This window comes from Balaenoptera acutorostrata, chromosome 9 (genome assembly GCF_949987535.1).
Source record: "Balaenoptera acutorostrata chromosome 9, mBalAcu1.1, whole genome shotgun sequence".
Lineage (NCBI taxonomy): Eukaryota > Metazoa > Chordata > Mammalia > Artiodactyla > Balaenopteridae > Balaenoptera > Balaenoptera acutorostrata.
The window spans coordinates 6,400,178-6,422,357 of NC_080072.1; the positions used below are offsets into that span (position 1 = coordinate 6,400,178).

The window sequence follows — 22,180 nt, forward strand, 5'->3', positions numbered from 1 at the left end:
CGTCGGCAGGTGGATTCTTAACCACTGCGCCACCAGGGAAGCCCCAGAACACTGTCTTGATTACTGTAGCTTTATAGTTAAGTCTTGAACTAGAGTACTATCAGTCCTCCAACTTTGTTCTTCTGCTTCATTATTGTGTTGGCTATTCTGAGTCTTTTGCCTCGCCACATTAACTTTAGAATCAGTTTGCTGGTATCCACAAAACAACTTGCTGGGATTTTGACTGGGATTGCACTGAATTTATAAATCAAGTTGGGAAGGAGTGACATCTTGACAATATTGAATCTTTCTATGCACAAACATGGAATATCTCTCATTTATTTAGTTCTTCTTTGATATTTTTCATCAGAGTTTTGTAGTTTTCCTCATATAAGTCTTGCACACATTTTGTTGGATTTACGACTAGGTATTTCAACTTTTTTGAGTGCTATTGTAAATGGAATTCTGTTTTAAATTTCAAATTCTACTTGTTCATTGCTGGAATATAGGAAAGCAATTGGCTTTTGCATATTAACTTTGCATCCTGCAAACTTGCTATAATTACTAATGAGTTCTAAGAGTTTTTGGTTGATTCTTTCAGATTTTCTACATAGACAATCATGTCATCTGAGAACAAAGACAGTATTATGTCTTCCTTCACAATCTGTATACCTGTTATTTCTTTTTCTTGTCTTGTTGCATTAGCTAGGACTTCCAGTACAATGTTGAAAAGTAGTGGTGAGAGGGGACATCCTTGTCTTATTCCTGATGTTAGTGGTAAAGTTTTTCACCACTAAATATGATGTTAGCTGTAAGATTTCTGGTTTTCTGACAGTTTTCATCATGAATGGGTGTTGGATTTTGCCAAATGCTTCTTCTGCATCTATTGATATGATCGTGTGATTTTTCTTCTCTAGCCTGTTGATGTGATGATTTACATTTATTAATTTCTGAATGTTGAACCAGATTGGCAGGATAAATCCTACTTGGTTGTGGTACATAATTCTTTTTATATGTTGTTGGATTCAATTTACTAACATTTTATTGAGGATTTTTGCATCTATGCTCATGAGACATATTGGTCTGTAGTTTTCTTTTCTTTCATTGTAATTTTTGTCTGATTTTGGTTTTAGGGTAATACTGGCCTCACAGAATGAGTTAGAAATTATTCCCTCTGCTTTTCTCTTCTGAAAGAGATTGTAGAGAATTGGTATGTTTAGTACCAATTAAGTTAGTACTACTAACTTAAATGTTTAGTAGTGAACCTATTTTGGCTTGATGTTTTCTGTTTTGGAAGGTTGTTTATTAATTATTGATTCCACTTCTTTAATAGATATAGGCCTATGTAGATTATCTGTTTCTTCTTGTGTGAGTTTTGGCAGATTATGTCTTTCAAGGAATTGGTCCATTTCATATAGGTTATCAAATTTGTGGGCATAAAATTTTTCATAGTATTCCCTGATTATCATTTGAATGCCCATGGATCTGTAGTGATGTCCCTTCTTTCATTTCTGATATTAGCAGTTTGCGACCTCTCACTTTTTTTTCTTAGTTAGCCTGGCTAGAGGTTTATCGATTGCTATGATCTGAATGTTTGTGTCCCTCCAAAATCAGTATGTTGAAACCTAACCTCCACGGCCATGGTATTAGGAGACGGGGCCTTTGGGAGGAGATTAGATCATGAGGGCATAGCCCTCCTCATTGAGATTAGTGCCCCTACAAAAGAGATCCCAGAGAGCCAGCTCAAATGATCCATCATGTGAAAACACAGTGAGAAGTCAGCAGTCTGCAACCCATCAGAGGGCCTTCACCAGAACCCGACCATGCTGGTACCTGTCTTCCATTCTTTTTCTGCCTTCTGTGGTTTTAACTGAGCGTTTTATATGATTCCATTTTCTCTCCTTTCTTAGCATATCAGTTGTACTTCTTTTTCTATTTTTTTCAGTGGTTGAGTTTGCAATATACATTTACAACTAATTCAAGTCCACTTCATGGGCAGTTTGAGTACCTTATAATAACAAAATAATCCTAATTCTTGCCTCCCCTCCCTCATATCACTTCTGTCATTCATTTCACGCCTACATAAGCATACATAAGCATATACATACATGTACACATAAGCACACATAGTTGGATATGTTGCTGCTATTATTATTTTGGACAAACTGTTATCTCTGAGATCAATTAAGAATAAGAAAAATAAAAGTTTTTATTTTACCTTCACTTATTCCTTCTCCAATGCTTTTCCTTTTTTTACTGTATATCTGAGTTTCTGACCTATATCACTTTCCTTCTCTCTAAAGAACTTCTTTTAACATTTCCTGCAAAGCAGGTCTATTGGCAACACATTCCCTCAATTTTTGTTTGTCTGAGAAAGTCTTTATTTCCACTTCACTTTTGAAGGATAATTTCACAGGGTACAGAATTCTAGGTTGGTGGCTTTTTTTCTCAACACTGTAAATATTTCAGTCCACTCTTCTTGCTTGCGTGATTTCTGAAAGGTCAGATGTAATTCTTATCTTTGTGCCTCTGTGGATAATTTTTCCTTCTGGGTTCTTTCAGGACTTTTTCTTTCTCTTTGATTTTCTGTAGTTTAAACATGATATGCCTACATGTAGGTTTTGTTTGTTTTTCTTTTTTGTTTTGCACTTACTATCCTACTTGGTGTTCTCTGAATTTCCTGGATCTGTGGTTTGGTATCTGACATCAATTTGGGGAAATTCTCAGTCATTATTATTTCAGATATTTCTTCTGTTTCTTTCTTTCTTCTTCTGGCTTTATCACTATATATATGTTACACTGCTTACAGTTGTCCCAGTTCTTAGATATCCTATTCTGTTTTCTTCAGTCTTTTTTCTCTTTGCTTTTCAGTTTCGGAGTTTCTATTGAGATAACCTCAAGCTCAGAGATTCTTTCCTCTGCTATGTCAAGTCTACTAATAAGCCCATCAAATGTGTCCTTCACTTCTATTAGTGTTTTTTTGATCTCTAGCACTTTTTGGATCTTTGTTGGAATTTCCATCTCCCTGCCTACATTGCCCATCTGTTCTTTTTTTTTTTAATTGAAATATAGTTAATTTACAATATTGTGTTAGTTTCAAGTATACAGCAAAGTGATTCAGATATATATATGTATATATCTATATGTATATATCTATATATGTATTCTTGTTCAGATTCTTTTCTATTATAGGTTATTACAAGATACTGAGTATAGTTCCCTGTGCTATACAATAGGTCCTTGTTGTTTACCTATTTTATATATAGTAGTGTATATATGTTAATCCCAAACTGCCCATCTGTTCTTTTTTTTTTTTTTTTTTTTTAAAGTTTTTTGTTTTTTTGTTTTTTTCTTTTTTTAAGGATTTTCTTTTTAATTAATTAATTTATTTATTTTTGTCTGTATTGGGTCTTCGGTTCGTGCGAGGGCTTTCTCCAGTTGCGGCAAGCGGGGGCCACTCTTCATCGCGGTGCGGGGACCGCTCTTCATCGCGGTGCGCGGGCCTTTCTCCATCGCGGCCCCTCCCGTTGCGGGGCACAGGCTCCAGACGCGCAGGCTCAGCAATTGTGGCTCACGGGCCCAGCTGCTCCGTGGCATGTGGGATCTTCCCAGACCAGGGCTCGAACCCGTGTCCCCTGCATTAGCAGGCAGATTCTCAACCACTGCGCCACCAGGGAAGCCCTGCCCATCTGTTCTTGCATGCTGTTTACTTTATCCATTAGCACCCTTAGAATATTAGTCATAGTTGTTTTAATTCCTGGTCTGAGAAGTCCAACATCCCTGCCATATCTGAGTCTGGTTCTGATACTTGCTCTGTCTCTTCAAGCTGTGTTTTTTGCCTTTAAGAATGTTTTGGAATTTTTTTCTTGATAGCCAGACATGATGTGCTAGGTAAAAGAAACTGTCATAAATAGGCCTTTATTAAGGTGATGGTAAGGTGTGGGGGCAGGGGAAGCATTCTAGAGTCCCATGATTAGGTCTCAGTCCTTTAGTAAGCCTTTGCTGCTGGACTATGAACTTCACATGTGCTTCTCAGTCCCATGTTCCCACCACTCCTCTTAGGTGGGACAGATGGTCAGAGCTATGGAGTTGGGTATTTCCCTTCTTCCAGATCAGTTAGGCTCTGATAAAACCCTAGCAGGTTTGGTTCTGGTTAAACAGTTTCTCCTGAGGGCAGACCATGTTAGGAAGAATGGAATGTTCTAGCATATTTCAAAAATGGTTCCTTTTCCTCTCCTCCTGTGAGGAGCATGAGGGACTTTTTCTCGGAAATTCATTATGAGAACCAGGTCAAGCTCCTGGAGGTAAAATCCCCCAAACTGTGGGCCCCCCTTATGACTGGGTCCCCTTGGAGTTTTTAACTCTTAGAATTGTCCACACTGAGCCTCCAGCAATTCATCAGTTACAGTTCAGGTTTTCCTACCCCAGCACTGGTTCTGTGGAGGTTTCTGCTCATGAATTTTTGCTCTGGTATGTTGTGATTCTCTGTACCTGCCTGTCTGTCTCTCCAATTTTGGGGGCAGCAGTTTGCCCTGTGACCTCACTTCTCTTAAGGATCTAAGAAGAGTTGTTGATTTTTCAATTTCTTCAGCTTTTTACTTGTTGTTAGAACAGATGGGCAACATCTAAGTTCCTTACATGCCAGACCAGACTGGGAGTCAAGGTTCTTTTTTTTTTTTCTTCATTTAAGCCAATTTGAGGTGGGTTTCTGTTACTTACAAGCAAAAGAATCCCACTGAAAATAATGAATACTTGGGTAGCACTTTTCCATTAATAAGCACTTCCCCAGCTATTAGCTCTTTTAATGAGTAAATCAAGGCCTAGAGACGGGATGTGATTACTCAAAGTTCAAAAAAAAGTAGAAGAAACAGCCTGGGCCTCAGCGCAGAGATAAGCAATCCAATCCCTTTATTTTACATATAGAAAGACAGACCATATCCTCATACATTCTTGGTGAAGCTTTTTCAGATGATGATTTAACAGCACCAATCAATTGCCAATGTACAGAGCCTTTGACCCAGCAATTCTACTTCTACAAATAGATCCTACTCACACATGTGCATAAGTATGCTCATCGTGGTATTGTTTGTAAGAAGAATAGAGAAAAACCTAAATGTCCATCAGTAAAGAAAAGATTAAATTGATTATAGTGTACATTGCTGTGTAATGCTCCACAGCCAATAAAAAAGAATGAGGTGGATTTATATGTACCCCATGTAAGTTCCCCAAGACATGGTGTTCAGTGAAAAAAGCAGAACTCATAAGAATACATAGAATGTGATCTCATATGTAAAAGAGAAAATAAGGAACTAATACATGTGCATATGTACATGTACAGGTATGCAATACAGACAGAGGACTGAAAAGGTTATATATCCCACCATCTTCAGTGGTTACCTCTGGGGAGGGCACTGAGAACAAATGATCTTTTTGTTTTGTTTTGTGTCTTTCTGCATTGCTGTAATGCATTAAGAATGCACTAATGTATTCCTTGGCCAATAGACCCACAGACAGACAAAAACAAGGGGACAGGTAGAACATTCTGCCCAGGGACACACAACACGGTAGAGGAAGATATGGTCTAGAACACAGACCTCCTGATTCCTACACTGGACTCATTCCTCTACCGCCTCCGAATCTCCACGGCGGTTTCCTTTACTCCACAGCCCTTGTTACAATCACAGCAGCCACCACTTATCTGGCATCAGGTCACTACAACCCTAAGAGGTACAGACTACCCTCATGCATATCTTGCAGATGAGAAGACTGAAGCTCCAGGAGGGGATGTCCCTGTGTTTGAAACCTTTCATCTAATGCAAAGAGACAGAAAGTCCTTTGTACCCCTGCTTCCTGGCCCCTCACACCCAGAAGCCACTCAGGAAATGCAGGTTGGCCTGAGAGAACTGACCTGATATTCCTCCTCGGTAAGGCCCTCAGCCAGGGCATGCTGGCGCAGCTGGTCGGGGTCCTGCGCACGGAAGAGGCGGCTGAGCAAGGCATAGATGTAGGGGGCCTCAGGGGAGGTCTGCAGCAGCACGGCCAGGCCTCCATACCAGGCAGCCCGTGACAGGTGGTGGGCATAGAGGCGCTCTGTGGGTAACAGCAGGCGGAAGGCCTCGCGGCAGTCCAGGCTAGACACGCCGATGTCATTGGGGAGGATGTACTGGGTGTCCGCCATGGGCCCTGCTGAGAACCATCACCATGATCACAGCCATCATTTATCGCATGCCAACTGCACACCTGACTCTGTACTCTCACAGTCTGATTTAATCCTCTCCAAAGTCCATGAGGAAGGGAATACCATTGTACCCATGCACCAGATATGCTAACTGAGGCTCAGAGACGGTTAGGTGACTCACCCAAGGAGATTACAAAACATTCTGGTAGGCAATGTTTGGCCCGTGGCCTCTCAAACTTAAAGATTGAATCCAACTACCTAGTATCACAGTTGGGGAAACAGGTCCAGAGAGGCTAGAGCTTTGCCTAATAACACAAGGGAGAGGTCAGAAGCAGAGATCTGCATCTCTGGACTCCCAGCCCCAGGCCTCACTCCTCCCCTCCTCCTTCTCTGACCTCCTAGCCTCCTCCTTCAGAATTACCCTGCAGGTTCTTCAATTCTGCCCACCACTGTGTTCATAAGGACAAAGTCCCAGTTGGAAGACCCAGGTTCCAATCCTGGCTCAGCCCCAGACTCTTAATATCAAGTCAATTGTTTTACTTTTCTGCCCCTCCATTATGGCCTCTGTAAGATGAGATTGATAGTATCCCCAACCTCACCGGGTGGGTATGCAAATTAGATGAGGTCACGAGGTCACAAGGTCACTCCAATCGAATGGAATGTACCTACAGCAGTAAATGATTTTCCCTGAACTCTTCCCCTCGCACTGATCCCAGGATCTGTCCCACCCTCAGCCCTCTGCCTTTTCTTTGGTCCTCCATCCTCCTGTCCTCTCCCTGTACTGGGCCAGGGGAGCTACCCTAGCTACAGAAGTTCAGAGTTGGGAGAAAACTCATCTTACAGTTAGGGAGATTGAGGCCAAGCAACTTACCGAAGGTCTCACTGCCCGGTTGGGATCCGGGTGTCTCCCAACCCAGAGTATACTCCACAAAGCCCTCTCTTACTAGGAATGAGTTTCCAACCTCCCCCGCCCCTCCCGATGCTGCTCCCCAACAGCACAATCTCCTGGGTTCTGAAAGGAGTGTTAACCCTTTGCTGCCTGGAGCATTCCTTGGCCTCGGGGCCGCGATGAATTTGGCAGGGGTACGGGATGGGGGGGCAGAAAGAGAATGATCTTGCGCTCGGCCCAGACTCGCTCTGTCCCCCGAGGATGACACATTGTGACCCCGAAACCCGGGCGCCGCGCCTCACCTCACCTGCAGCAGCTGCTCCGATCGCAAACTCACTTCCTGCTTCCGGCTCCCCCCATTCATTGGGGCTCCGCGAACTCCGCCCCCACCAGCCAATTGCCGGGCCTCGGGGCCCGGACGGGCATCGCCTCCAGCCAATAGGCGCGCCGAGGCGAGCTTCGCCGGCATGCCGGCTCCCGGCCCCAGGCACCATGGGGTCGTAGCAGAACTGCCCCTGCGGTCTTGGCCTTTTGTCGGCAGGTGGCGCCCGCGCGGGGGTCAGGAACCTCAGTGGCCTGGCCGGTGGCGGCCTAGTCCCGGCTTACGGGACCCCGAGTCCAGGCGGGAAGGCGTGGCTGTCACGGCCAGAGCACCAGGGACTCCCCCCACACAGTCCTGACCTCCGCTCTCCTTTGGGGTTTTTCCCAGTCCCCCGACCTCAGTTTTGTATGCGGGAACCTGCACCGTGGGAGTGATGTGGTCCTTCCTCGGTGGAGTCGAGGGCCAGGGGGCGGAGACTCTTCCGAGACTGCAAAACCCTTCGTGCAGGGAATCGAGGCTACAGGTGAGCGGGCTCCTGCCAGGGCTGACATGGTTCTACCGTGTGGGGGGCGCGGAGAAACGCCCCCAAGTGCTTCCCTGCACCGCTACCGACTCACCGTGGGCCTGATGGGGGCTGTAGCTGAGTATCGTCAAGCCTCAGTTTCCTCAGCACAAAGGGGCGAGGGGCCTGGCAGTTCCCCGGTGCTTGCTGGGTGCCTGACGGATGAGAAAGCCGCCTGCGACCCCAAAAGGCTGTCCAGGGCAGAGCCGAGCCTTGGATGTCTGGAGAGACTCACAGGAGGATGGCCTGGGCAGGGAATGGCATGTGGAAGGGCCAAGCGCCCAGCCTGGGTGAAGTGGGGAACATGGTGAGGGTCCCAAGTCAGAGGTGGGGCAGAGCCAGGCCATCTACGGTCCAGTCAGGCCTCCCCTGCCTACTGGCTGTGTTTCCTTGAGTGGGACACTTTACCTCTCTGAGTCTTGGCTTCCTCAGCCAGAGAACCAGGCTAAAAATCGTCTTTACTCGGAGGGATGTTGTAGGCTTCAGTGAAGTGTTGACAGGGTAGTGCTGCCCCCTAGTGTTGTGCAGAGAGGGGTGGAGGAGAGGGGATACCCTCCTTGCCAGCCTTGGCCACACCTGTGTCTAGGCCCAGAGCAGCAGCTGCCCACCACTGGCACCAGTTTCTCATTCACAAAAAGTGCCCAAGGCCCTGCTTGGCACAGCGGTGCGAACTGTTGACTCTGATGGTGATTATCATTATAGGGAGGAACTCAATAAATTGGTCTATGTCCTTAGAAAATCACTCTTCTTCCCTGTGCCTCGATTTTCATTGTCTTTAACATGCGTGTAAAGTCTTCCTTGACTTGGGAGAGGTTGAAATGTACACAGATAAAGAAGGAAGTGCCGTGCATGGACACCGGTGGGCAGCTCAGGCCAAGGAAAGATCCCAGTACTCCTGGGAAACCCCCAACCAAGCTGCATTTTTATCTTCACAGCTAATATGAGCACTTCCTGAAGGTCTGTGCTAGCAGCTTGACATGGAGGATCCCATTTAATTCTTGCAAAAACCCTGAGATAGGATATCATTTTACCTATTGCACATATGGGGAAATGGAGGCTGATGGATTCATTGACTTCCCTGAGGCCACCCAGGAAGTCCTCAGGTGTCCCTGAACTGGGGTCTAGCCTTCCACCACAGTGTCCCCTCCACCTGTCCCAACACACACACACACACACACACACACACACACACACACACACACACACAGTATCACATGCAGCAGTCCACTCCCTGGAGTCATGACCATCCCCAGCCTTGGCTCTTGCCCACAGGAATGAAGAAGGAGTAGGTGAGGAAGTAATATTAAGTACATACTATGTTACAGGTGTCCTCCACACATTCACAACCACCTGGCAACACAGGGACTGTTATTCCATTTAACAGCTAAGGAGACTGAGGCTCCAAGAGTTGGAAATGGGTAGAGCTGAACCAAGACCAGGGCTGTCTGACCCCCTCCACCAACACCTCTTGAGTTCTCCCTCGTGTGGCACCTGTGCCTTTTGCTTGCCTCTCCTCCTAGAGCGTCTGAGGTTCCCTGATAGAAATGGCATGGGAGTGTTTCCCCGTTTGGTTCTCAAAAGAGTGAGAAGAGAGAACTGGAAAGAGTTGGATTCTTACTGCTCTGGCTGTGTGTGTGTGTGTGTGTGTGTGTGTGTGTGTGTGTGTGTGTGTGTGTGTGTGTGTGTGTGTGTGTGTGTGTGTGTGTGTGTGTGTAGGAGTTGCAATGCTCCCAAGCCCACCCCAGCATCCCCATCTGGGCTCCCCCTCTGTGACAGTGTGATGCTCTGGAAGCAAGAGTCTGATCCCATGCTCCTCTCACCACCAGCAAGTGCCCTCTCTCCTCTCAACAGTCCCAGGTCTGGTCTCTGTGGCTCCAGCCGGCCGTGTGGATTAGGGCAGGTCCCTCCCCTTGGAATCTGTACTCCCTAAGGCTCTGTCTTCCACTGGGGATGATGCCCAGGTCAGGCTGGTACTCAGAGCCTCTTCTTCAGATTTTTCTATTTCCAGAACCTTCATCTACCTGTCTTTCCAGATTGTTTGCCCCAGGAAAGCTCTGGGGCAATCCCAGCAGCACCCCGAGCTTGCCTTGGCTCTCAGGAAGAGGTGACACTTAGCCAAGATGAATAGGGATCCAGTTCAGACTTGGCCTCTATGGCAACCAAAGCCCACCAGACCCCAGCCCAAGCCACAGCACTTTCCTGGCCCAACATTCCCACCCCTCATTCCTCTTTTCTGCCTCCTCCACACCCACCTCATTGGTCGTCAAGCATTTTCCCTGCCACACCTTTGCCCATGCTGTTCCCCTTGCCTGGGTTGCCCTCCAGACCCCTCCCTTCCCTGTCCAAGGAAAGCAGCCCAGTGTGATGGAGGAGAGGGCAGGCTCTGAGGCCAGGCAGGCAGCTGTGGATTTGAATCTGACTTGGCCACTTCCCAGCTGTGTGACTTGGAGCATGTGTTTTAATCTCCCTGTAAACAGAAATGGTTAACACCTCCCTCCCTGGGTTACTGGGAGGATTAAATAACAAAACCTCTGAGAAGCAGAGCCTGGTGCCTGGTGAGTGCTCAATGAACATAGTTATTATTACCATTAGCACAGTGCGGGGCACACACAGTGCGGGGCACACAGTGGGCATTCGGTGATGGTAGCCCTTGTGTCACAGCCCACACTCTGGAACCACGAGTCCCCTCCCCACCCCCCAGCCCCCGCTCAACTCCTGACTGTCCAGAAATGAGGATCGGAGCTTTCACCCAGCACCTTCCCTGTCAGCATGGCGCCAACGTCTCGTTCCAGCCACCTTTCTGCCCCCTGAAGCCCGTGCTCCAGCCACTCTGAACCTCTCACTCAGTTCCCTGCATACTTGCACCTGAGCCTGTGCTCGGCCTCCCTTCTGCCTTAAGTACCCCCCGACTTCCTGTGGATCCTTCCTGCGGGGATCCCCAGCAGTCCAACGAGGCGGAGCCCTTACGCACCTCCTCAGTGAAGCCTCTCTCACTCCTCACTTATCTACCCTCCGGTGAGACCAGCTTCACAGCCCCTGATGATTCTCTGATCCTAGCGCACAGGAAGCCATGCTGTCCTTCAGTAATTGGTCTGTCATCCACTAGACTGTGAAGTCTGCCAGGCAGGGAACCAGGTCTGACTGTCTCTGTGTCCCCAGATCCCACTTGGCAAAGGAGTCCAGCCCACAGTGGGTATCCGCAGATGTCGGTCCCAGCCTGCCGCCCGCCCGGCACTCCCTTAGGGGCTGGAGGCGTTGCACGCATGCAGGACACGAGGGATTTGTGAGGGCAACTGAGCAGCAAGGTTTATAGAGGAACCCAGGGCAGCAGCAGGGTGATGATCTGGAACTGGGTTGGCAGGCTCAGGGCACAGCCAGCCTAAGCTGGGGGTCAGGGGCCCATGGCCCCTTCATTCCCCCAGGGGCACAGTGTAGGCGGCATGATGTGGGATGCCCCAGGAAGGGCCCGGGCGTAGGGGTGAGCCTCCCTCCATCAGCCCGGGACAGAGCTGGTGCTGAAGCCCCATCATTCTGACCAAGGTAGGGGTCCCAGAGACCCCCCTTTGGAGCCAGAGTTAAGAGGGGAAGGGCACCACCCATCCAACGCGTCCATCTGGTGTGGCGGCGTGCCAGCAGGTAGAGTCCCACATGCAGAGCTCCCTCTGGGCTGCAGGAGGTGGGGGACCTGGGTGGGCAGGCGGGCGCGGCAGCAGGGGTCCCCCAGGGAGCCTAGTCCAGCGGCCCCTGGAAAATGAGGCGGACACAGCCATGCTCGCCGGTGAGCCAGGCCCCGCAAAAGGGACAAGCGGCGTGGAAAGCGTGGGTGCCATGGGGCAGTGGCGTCTGAGCCCAGTAGCGGGCAGTCTTCTCAGAGCAGACGTGGCCACAGGGTGCGAAGGCGTGGCTGGGCGGCCCGGGGTCCAGGCAGAGGCCAGCCTCCTGGCCGAGCCACAGGGGCACGTAGGGCCCCACGAGGCGGCAGAGAGGACACTCGCGCTCCTGGGGGCCCCGCTCACGCCGGCAGCCCCAGCCGTGGTAGCCGTGGACGTGGCCACAGCGGACGTAGACCCAGGGCTGCTGCTTGTCGGGTGCCGTGCGGCCACGGGCCGGGCTGGGGAAGGCGAGGGTGCTGAGGCCCACGGGACACTGGGGCCGCGCCGCATTCGCCTCCTGCCTCTGGGCCTCCAGCTGCTTCAGCGTGGGCGCGCGCAGCAGCCCCGCCGGCGTGCGCCACAGCAGCGTGGCTCCACACAGGTCAACGAGGGAGCCGTCCTGCAGCACGTTGGACTCGTTTTCCACCTGCAAGGGCAGCAGAGGAGCCTTGTTGCCCAAGAGGCTCCTGAACCCCCTGCCCCTGGGCCGCCATGACCCCAGTCAAGCCACCCATCCATCCCGCTGAACCTCCCTAGAGAGAGCACTCTGGACCCGTGGGGCTGGCTGGGTCAGAGTAGGGGCTTGGACTGGGGCCGAGGAGGGGGGAGGGCTGGGGCAGAGGAGCAGAAAAGACTGAGAAGCCGCGTGGGAGGGGAGGCAAGTGGTCCCAGGCAGGCACCATTCCTTACACTCAGTGGAACGTGGGCCTTGGTCACCTCATCTGTCAAATCAGAAGGCCTGGACCAAAATGGCAGTTTTCTAAAACATTTTCCCAGGCTCTCCCCTAATGGCAGAGGCCAGAAACTCCTCTGTCCAAAACACTGGGGACTTAGCCCAAAGCAGGGGTCCTAAGGGCTGAGGTTAAAAGCAGGGACTCTAGCACTAGATCGTCTGGGTGTGAATGCTGGCCTCAGCATTTACTAACTCTGTGTCCCTGGTCAAGTAACTTATCCTCTCTGTGTCTTAATTTCCTTATCCTCAAGATGGATTTTACTTCCCTGTATAGCAAGTGGTTCTCATGAATCAATGTAAACACTTGGAACGGTGCCCAGAACATAGTAGGTGCTCAATAAGTGTGTCCTAGTGAAACGTTCAAAAGCATAATTTTAAAAAATAATGTTTCCCTAGATCTCCCAATAGAATTGATGCTCTGGAAAGATAAGCCATGCTTTCCCTCGAGGTTTGGAATCTCCTTGCCCGAGGTGCTCATACCTGGGAAAAGCTCTGCGTGGCCCATTTGAGGATCTTTGCCACATGACATTGGGCAAGCCCCTATGTCTCTCTAGGACTCTCCCAGCTCCTAACATTAGTTCTCTGATCTGTACCACATGGAGTGTTCACTGTCACCTGTGTCAGAACTACTCCAAGGCCCCTTCCTGCTGGGAGAGAATAAAGCTAAACCCGTGTGAACGTGACAGACATGTTACAAACTGCCAACACTTCAGGCTACAAACTGCTCACACACAGGCCAAGTGTCACCCTCATAGGAGGGTGTGAATTTTTCAGCTGCTGGCATCCTCAAAGCCACTTGGTACTGCACGGTGTGTTGGTGTGGGTGCCACTTCACATCACCCCAGGGACCTCCGGCAGTATGTGGGCTACAGTTGGAGATGCTGGTCTGGTCCCCTCTGTGGTGCAAGTGGCACGTGTCCCCAGATGGACCCTGTTGGGGATCCCTTGTGCTGCAGGACTGGAGATCATCTGTCCTGGCTTGGGAAGGGGGAAGGGGAGATTGGGAGGACCCAGGAAGGATGAGGGGGTGGGGAGGAGGGTGGACAGGCCACCTACCAGCTTCCCCCGCTGCTGTGCCGAGCGGCTGTCCCTCAGAGTATATACATTCCCACAGACCGAGATCTCCCGCCAGACACCCGGGGCCGAGTCCTCAGAGAAGCCGCCTGCTGGGTGCATCACCAGGACCCCGTTGGTGGTTAAGCCGTCCATCAGGCCGTCAGGGGTCCGCCATTTGGCTGCCCGCTCCTGGGACCACACGTGGGATCAGATCACATCCCCGAGTGGCCCCCAGCAGGCTGCGAGCCAGGAGTGCTGCCCCTCTACCCTCGAGCTCAGAGGTGGCCCGGAGAGGACTAGAATTGGCGCTGCATGACCTTGGGCGTCACCTGACCTCTCTGAGCCTCGCTTTGCTCATTTGTTAAGTGGGGTTGCTAATCCCTGCATAGGTCATGGTTATGATTACTGCAGGCTGGTCCATCACCCCAGGACGCTGCCCCTCCCCAGCCTACCCCTCGGCTCACTGTCAGATGTAGTGCTGGTCCCTGCCCGGGGGGCTCACTCACTCCAAGGAAGATGTTGCTGGAGGCATCGAAGCCAGCGGCATAGATGCGGGAGGTATAGGGCGGCCGGCGGTCACAAAGGATGCGGCAGGCATAGCGGGAGATGGTGCTCTGGGCAGAGGGGCCCTCGGCAGCCCCTCCTCCAGGGGACGTGTCTGTTACCACAAAGTCGATCATGTTCTCCGTGGAGCGGCCAATCTGTGAGGGAGGGGAGGGCAGGCACAGGAATGCCGTGTGCACAGGTCAGTCCTGCGGGCTTCCCATCCCAGGGTTCCCAGCAGCTGCTCTGTGTGCAGGGTCACCAAACAAGGAGGGGACATCACCATCCCAGCTCCCTGGGGGTCTCCACATCCAATCACTGGTGTCTGTGTTTCTCCTTCTCTGTCTTCCCCCCAGTTCCTGGAAGCACCCCACTCAATTAAAAACTAGCTGATTTGCGGATAGAACAGTGAAAGGGTAACTGACACCCATAGCCTGGGAATGTTCAAATGTTAGTAGAAAATAGTGAATTTTTGATAAATATTTACTATATATCATGTTAAGCATTTCGTGCGCAATATCTCAGTTAATCTTCCCAACGATGCCCTGGGGTGGGACTATAATGGGCCCCACTTTACAGATGAGGAAACCGAGGCCCAGAGAGGTTAAGCGACTCTTGCCCAAAGTCATCCAGCTACTAACTGACAGAGCTGGGAGCAGAAGCCAGGCAGTACGACTCTCACAACACACTCTGAACTCCTAAACTGTATGCCTCCCGCAGGTGGGACTCCAGGCTTGGGTTTGAATCTTGATCCAGCCACTGACTTCCTGTGTGACTTGGAAGTCAACAGCCCTCACTGGGGTGTCCTGCTTCCTCCTCTGAAGAGTGGTCCACTGCGCTGAGGACACAAAGTACCTGCCCCGTGGCCACGAGCCACCCCCTGGAACACCTGCAGAGCTGAGCGTCCAGGCCTGGTGGTCCAGTGGCCAAGGCTTGTGGAGGCGCCCGAGCATACCTGGAACATGTCTGTGTCACTGTCATGTGTGTACTCGACTATGACCGAGTGGCTCCGGGACAGTGTGTACGAGATGCTGTGCTGGCCACGGTTGCTCAGTGCCTGGTGACAGAAAGGAGAAGTCACTTTCCCAGGCATGTGGCCAGGAGAAGGGTGAGCCTCTAAGCCAGAAGCTGGAGCCCAAGGCCCAGTGGCCACTCCTAGGGAAGGGGCAGTTCCACCCTCTGCAGAGGGTGTATTGTGCAGCTGGCATTTTACACACGTTACCTTATTTGATCCTTAAAGCCACCCGAGGGAGGCATGGTTATCATTCCTGTTTTACAGTGGAGGGAACTGCAGCTCCCAGAGGAGAAGAAACTGGCCTAAGGTCTAACAGCTGGAAACAGCAGAGCCCGAATTCTAACCCAAACCCTCTGCAGCCAAAGGCCTTTCCTTTGTCATTGCTGTGTGACTGTCACATCCCCTCTCTGAGCCTTGGCCGCCTCTAAAATGATGCTGACCACTTCCATCCAATGGATGGGGTCTGGTGGTCAAGGAAACACTTTGCAGACTGTAACACATGGCAAGGGATCTCCCACCAGCACCATTTCTCTGGGGCAGTGAGTGAAGACACAGTGGGCTCCCCTGCTCCAGCGGGGCTGTGAGCAGGTAGGACTGGGAAGACCAGCACCCAGGACTGCTAGGACAAGCTGCTTGCCTTGGACACAAGCGGTGTGGAGATGTGGTGCATGACGTCCGGCTTCACTCCGTTGGCGTGTGGCCGGCGGCTCAGTGCCAGGCGGCTTCGGCGGCGGCCCTTGTCCCCACTTGCCAGACACCCATTGTAGCTGTGGATATGAGGGTTAAGAAGAAAGGGTTGCAGGGAGAGAGAGAGAAAGTGAGCCCCTGAGAGACTAGGAGGAACTGCCAACTTCTGGGCAGATCCTACCTTAATAGACAAGCCCTAGAACCACCCACAACTAGAAGACCCTACTGTATCAAACTGGGGCCTTCGGGGAGTGGGGTGGGGGGTCAGAATATCCTCAAAAGGCCTTGCATCCAATTAACCAGTGTCTTCTGGACTCTTGAACCATGCCTGGCCAGGTGCCAGGTGCTGGCATGGTATAGTGACACACCACGGTCAGTTCTGTGCCCTAAGTTTTTCAAGGAACCTGGGTGCCACCTGCCATGATCCAGGCACAAGCCAAGTATGCCCCAGGCCCAGAGACAGGAGAAGGGAATTCTGGCCCCAGGATCAGGTTTCTAAGAGAGGGGACACCCATACTGGGCCTGGAAGAACTAGAAAGGATTCACCTTTAGCAAACTGTCATTAATTATATCACAAGTACTACCAGAAACCAGAATGAAAGAAAACAACAGACCCACAATGCCACTACCTCCATATCGCCACACACATCAAATTTCTACCTTCCTTTCCAGCTCTTGTCCAGAGGGAATGATTGTGGAAGGCAAAGATGGAGTGAGTCATAACCTTGATCGCTGCCATGTACCGGAGCCTCCCGTGTTCCTGGTGTTTCACATTATTAATTACCTAATGGAACGTGTGCAGCGTCCTGCCAGGCAAGTATCTTTCTTCTCATTTTACGAATGAGGAAAACTGAGGCTCAGGGAGATAAAATGGCTTGCCTGAGGTCCCAGGCTAGTCAATGGGAAAAGTCTAGATTTGAACTCGGGTCTGTCTGACTCCAGCCTCTTCTGCAGAAGACTTTCTGTAGGGAGGGCTCACCCTGAGCAAAGGTCCTGAGGCTGGAAGGGTTTGGTGAGATCAGAGAGTGATGACTTGGGTGGTAAAGTGCAGCAGGGGAAAATGAACTTGGTGGGAGGGCCCTGAACACCAGGCTGAGGATTCCAGACTTTATTCCATAAGCAGTGGGGAGCCATGGAAGGTTTGGCAGCAGGGAGTGAAAAGGATGAATAGCTGGCAAATACAGCCGAGGACCACTTGAATCAGAATCTTCCCCGGCCCCACACATGGAGATTCTGATTCTGTAGGTTTGGGATGGGCCTGTCAATGGGTATTTTCCAATGTGCTCGCCAGGTGGCTCTGATGTCCAGCCAGTGTGGGGCTTCACTGCCCTGCAGAGAACAAATGGCAGTCAAGAGGGCCTGTCCCCTTAGGTCTGAGCTCTCCCTCATCAGTGGCCTCATCCTCAGCTGCAATGCCAGCTCTTCCTTTGGGACATCGAGCAGCTGCTTTTTTTTTTTTTGGAAAGTGTGGAGTCCAAACCACTGGACCACCAGGCAATTCCAAAGCAGCTGCTTTTCTAATGCAAGCACCCCTGAGAGGGGCATCACTTTTGCCCTTGTAAGCTCTTCCCACATATGGGGGGTGGGACAGTTCAGGACACAAGCTGGGGCCTCCGACGGGCCTGGCTTAAATCCTGGTTTTTCCGCTTATCATATGACCTCTGTAAAATGGGGCTAATTTATCAGGACCTACCTCACGGGTTCATTGTGAGAACTAAAGGAGATAAAGCATTTTAAAATGCTTGGCACAGAGTTTGGCATATATATAGCAAGCCCTTGGTAATGTTAGCTATTATTATTATTATTACTGAAAAAAAAAGTACATGGCATATACATGTCAACAAACAGTAGCCGTTATTATTTCTAAATAATCATCACAATGATAACATAGCTTATCAGATACTTTCTTCGGGGTAGAGAGAGAGGCCAAAAGGAGGTACAGACCAGGGAGGAAGGAGAGGAATCTGTGCCTGGGGCAAGAGCTAGGTGGGTGGTGCAGAGATCCTGGTCAGGTGAAGACCAGGAAGGGATGAGCTCTACTCAGCCACCAACTCATGTCTCTTCCTCTCTCCTGGCCTCAGTTTCCTCATCTGTAGCGTGAGGGTCAGCTGTAGCTTAGCAAAAGTTCACTAGACCTAGAGTAAAAAGCCCTGGGTCCAAATCCCAGCCCTGCCACTTACCAGCTGTGTGCCCTTGGGCCAGTCACTTCCCCTCTCTGAGCCTCGGTTTCCTCACCTCCTTCCTCACAGCATCTTTGTGAAGATTGAAATGAAATAACGTCCATGAAAGGGCTCGGCACAGGCCTGCCTCCCAGAACACTTGGTGCGTGCCAGGCACTGTCCTACATGCTTTACAGAAATCACCTCATTCATTCCTTCCGACAACCCTCTGAGGTATTATTATTAGCATTCCTATTGGGAAATGGGAAAACAGAGGCACAGGGAAGTAAAGCAACTTGCAGAGGCAGTATTTGAACTAAGCAGTTTTGCTGGAGAACCAGAGTTCTTCACCTCGGACTACACACGCTAGGTGCTTTATGAAAGGCAGCTGGTGTTACTTTCTTCTGCTCAGAAACGTGGGTGGGCAGTTAGAGTTGTCTCAGTAATTTATGAAAAATGGGAAGATAAAATAACAATTATGAATTGAGGTGGGCTTGGTCAACTTTGTCTCTCAGCTGGGAAGGTGAGGAGGGACAAACAGCAGAAGGCCCTAAGTGGGGAGAGACGGGGCCCTTGGTCTGGCTGTCCTGTGGGGTGCCTGGTGCCCCACCCCACCTGGACCAGGGAGGCTCACCCCAGAACGATGAGTTCACCATACTTGATGGGCTCCTCCCCTGGCTGTGCATCTTCACCGGGAGAAGAGAGGACACAAGAGCCCTGGTTCTCCAGGTGCTGGAGGTCTGAGGTTCGGGGGGAGCCCACTTCAGGGTTTCCTTCCAACACCATTCTGGGCAGAGTGGGAGAGGAGAAAAAGAGCTTTGCAGCCTCCCACCCCAGCCCCCTCAATGCCAGCTCCAGCCTGCTGCAGGCCACCTAGGCTAACAACAGAGTGACCTTTCACCCACTCTGTTGCTATGGCAACCACTTCACTTCTGCCTCCCCTAAACTGACAGGGTTGCTGGGATACCAGGGAAGGGAGATGGATGGGATGGAACCAAGAGGGTGGGGCTGCACAGAGGGTCAGAATATTTGGCAGGGGCAGAGGGATGGACCAACTTGGGGCGTCCAGAAGCTTCTTTTTGGCCAGGACATCAGCCTGGGATGTGCTTGGAAGAAAGTCACCCCAGGAGTTGGGGGCCCTTACTGCTCATCCTTCACTCAGTTCCTGGGTTTGGCTCTCAGCGGCGGGACCCCTGAGTAACACTTCTATCAGGTTTTTGGAATCTACCTGTCCATCTTAATCTTTCTGCCCCTTTGCTGGTCTAGGCCTCTGTCTGTCTGTCTGTTTTCTCAGTGACTCTCTGTCCCCGCCGCTGTCCTTTTCGCCATCTCTCTACCCACGCTCCTCCCCGTCTCCGCCTGTCTGGCCACCTCTACCTCCCCATCCACCTGCCCCAGTCTCCCCATCTTGTCCTCGCCCTGCGGGCAGGCCTCTGGACCCATCCCCGGCGCACCCCCCTCCCTCCCTCAGGTGTCAGTCTGCAGTCCCCGAGCCGCCCGGGTCTCTGGAGGCCTGTGGGGGCGGCGCTCCCCCCTCCCGCTCGGGCTGCAGCAGAGCCAGTCCCCGCAGGAAGCCTGTTTGGAAAACATCCCAGCGCAGTAGGGACTGCGCCGGGGCAGGCCGGCGCCCCGCGCCCGGGGCAGGCACAATGACAGCCCAGCGCATACGCAGATACACACCCGGCGGCCCCTCCACACAAACACGCGCGCTCACTCACACAGTCCAGCACAACCCGAGCCCCGCGGGCAGTGCCCGGACGGGCGCAGAGCCCACCCTCGACCCGCGACAGCAGGCGCGATCGCGCAAAGAGCCACAGGCGCCCGCCCTCAGACCAAGTACCCCTGCCACCCAGACACTCAAACACGCCCCCAGCGTCCGCTGGGGCCCGCCCGGCGAAGCCCCCGCCCACTCCGCCCCGGCGGTCTCACCTGGCCGCGCTCCGGCCCCCGCTCGGCGCCGCTCCCTCGGCGCCTCGCTCCTGCTCGGCCCTGGGGCTGCTGCGGCGGGATGGGCCCGGCCCGCGGCGGCTCCGCGCTGCCTCGTCACGGAGACACCCGGAGCCGGGGGAGGGGTACGGGCGCCAACAGCCACGCTCCGCCCCCTGTGCTTATGCCCCGCCCCGTGGAAGCCCCCGCCCCCACTCAAGACCCCGCCCCTTGCGGCGAAGCTCTTCCCCAGTCGGCGGAGCCCCGCCCTTTCTCAAGAGACCACGCCCCTTATAGGGCCCCGCCTTCGGGCCCTTGGAAGCCCCGCCCACCACTCTATTTTGGGAACGCCCCCGCCCAACTTCGCCAGCTCCGGAACTCTCAGGTAGTCTACGAGACCCCTCCCCCAGTTCGGGCTCCCCTGACCCCGCCCTCATTTCTGGGGACTCCCGGGTTCTCCTTGAGACCCTGGCGCCCCCTCCCCCACCGCGGTCTAGGACCTTCCCACTGGGCTGGAGGCCCCTTTCCCCACCTTAGGCCAGGGACTCTCCACCTCCTGCCCGAGAACTCGCCTCCCAGATGGGGAAACCGCGGAATTAGAGGAGAGAGGCAGGGGCGGGAAGGAGATAGAAGGAAAATACTAGAGGAGGCGGAGGAGGCGGTGTGCGTCAGCAGGAAGGCAGAGGAAAGCCGCCGCGTTTGACTCCAGTCGCAGACCTGCCTTCCCCCCACAAGCTCGGCTGCTTTCTCGCTGTGCAACCTCCGGCTGACTCTGGGCCCCCCAGGTGTCTAGGAACACCTCCCTCTCTCCCGCCAGCTTGCACACACCACCTGAGATGCCGCAAAGGGGATGGGAACATTTTGGGGTTTGCAGTCCCCTCCGGTCCTGGGCTTGCAAGAGATCTCGTCTGTCAGTCTGTGCCAGGTGCTATGTGCTGTGCTTTGAACAAAATAAGCCCTTTAATTCTTGGGAGACAGGCACTATAATCACCCATTTTACAGATGAGAAAACAGAGATTTAGGAACCTGACTTGGTCGTGGTTATTTTCCTAGAAAGGGCCCAAGAGTGGATCTCAGCTATGTGACTCCAAAGTCTGGACTCCTAACTTCTATACCTTCTTGTTATGACTTGGGAAGGCTGGACAGCACTCAGAGGTGCAGAGCCAGAGAGACCCAGAGATGCATCAGATAAGATCCCTAGAGCTCATTATCTCTTGGTCTGTTTGGGACTACAACCAAGAGCTGGGGGAAGCCCAGAGGGTGGACCTTTAATTTGCATCTTTGGAGTGCATGTTTTATTGAGGAAATCAAGGAAGGCTGCACAGAGGAGGCCACCTTTGGCCCCAATCAAGAAGGATAAGTGAAAGTTTGCCCACACATTCCTGAGAGGGGACACACTTCCCCTCCGTCTCCCCAACTTGTTGCTTATGAAGCTGCCAGTCTCCACGACTCCTCCTGGGCCCCACCACATCCACACACACCACTAACTCCGCCACCTAAAAATAGTCCAAGATACCAACTGCTTTGCCAACTGTTCTGGGGCCCCAGCAGCCAGATGAAACAAGAAAGCAGCTGACAGCACACCCTTTGAGGACAAAATCACTCATTAATCAAAGAGAAACTCCCTGAGAGGCCACCACAGGGCAGGCTGGACTGCTGAGCTGCCGGCAGCAGGGCATACAAATCCTGCACCACAGGGTAGCTTCCATCCCTGACTGCCTACAGTATGCCCACCTGCATGCCAGGTATGCACAGCCATAATAGGACACAGGGACACTGGGACAGTCTTACTCCCCTTTGCACTCCCAGCTTCCAGCACATTTTCTGCCGGAGCAGGCCCTCTGTGAACATGTACTGAATTACTATTAGAATTCCCAGTTTACAGATGAGAAAAGTGAGGCTGGAGGTGGGGGGCAGCCAGGTCACACAGCCAGGCAAGTATGGAACTGACGTTTGACCAGAGCCCCCGTGCTACGACCTGACACCAGACTGCAGGAAGGGCTAAGAGAGGTTGCAAGTCTTTGTCCCAGGAGGCAGAGATTTCTCCTGTGGTAGAGCACTGGGCTTGGAGCTGCATGGTGGGTACAGTCAGACCAGGAGGGACCTCTGGGAGCATGTGATGAGCCTGATTGAAGCATTGCATTGTCCAGGTCAGGGAGAGGAAGGGTGAGTTGGAACACCACCAACAGACACAGATTCTCAAGTCCCAGCCTTGGCTTCTGGCTCTAAGGCCCATGCTCTGTCCTAAGAACTCCAGCT

The 22,180-nt window shown here is 51.9% G+C and overlaps 2 protein-coding genes across 12 annotated transcripts in view; both read right to left on the reverse strand.

The window, feature by feature from the left end:
* Nucleotides 1–7,407, reverse strand: part of DPP3 (dipeptidyl peptidase 3) — a 32,770-nt gene extending 25,363 nt beyond the window's left edge. For 5 of the 8 annotated variants that reach the window (XM_057552016.1, XM_057552015.1, XM_007171007.2 and 2 more), the window contains exons 1-2: nt 7,354–7,398; nt 5,888–6,162 (exon numbers count right to left, since the gene is read on the reverse strand). In XM_057552016.1, the coding sequence (XP_057407999.1) occupies nt 5,888–6,157 (270 nt within the window). In that variant the 5' untranslated portion in view covers nt 6,158–6,162; nt 7,354–7,398. Of the gene's footprint in view, nt 1–5,887; nt 6,166–7,348 lie in introns of all 8 variants that reach the window. The other 3 variants (XM_057552014.1, XM_007171005.2, XM_057552013.1) reach the window with 3 other exon arrangements.
* A 3,803-nt stretch (nt 7,408–11,210) lies between these two features.
* PELI3 (pellino E3 ubiquitin protein ligase family member 3) lies at nt 11,211–20,061 on the reverse strand. 4 transcript variants are annotated; one of them, XM_057552038.1, is made up of 8 exons: nt 19,925–20,061; nt 18,630–18,782; nt 18,017–18,088; nt 15,787–15,916; nt 15,090–15,191; nt 14,098–14,292; nt 13,592–13,780; nt 11,211–12,229 (listed from the first exon to the last, which is right to left on the reverse strand). In XM_057552038.1, exons 2-8 carry the CDS (start codon nt 18,779–18,781, stop codon nt 11,660–11,662), a joined length of 1,410 nt encoding a protein of 469 aa, XP_057408021.1. In that variant the 5' UTR covers nt 18,782; nt 19,925–20,061; the 3' UTR covers nt 11,211–11,659. The 4 variants fall into 4 exon arrangements, with proteins under 4 accessions (XP_057408021.1, XP_057408022.1, XP_057408023.1 ...); XM_057552039.1 differs by lacking the exon at nt 18,017–18,088; XM_057552040.1 differs by lacking the exon at nt 13,592–13,780.
* Nucleotides 20,062–22,180: the final 2,119 nt, after the last annotated feature.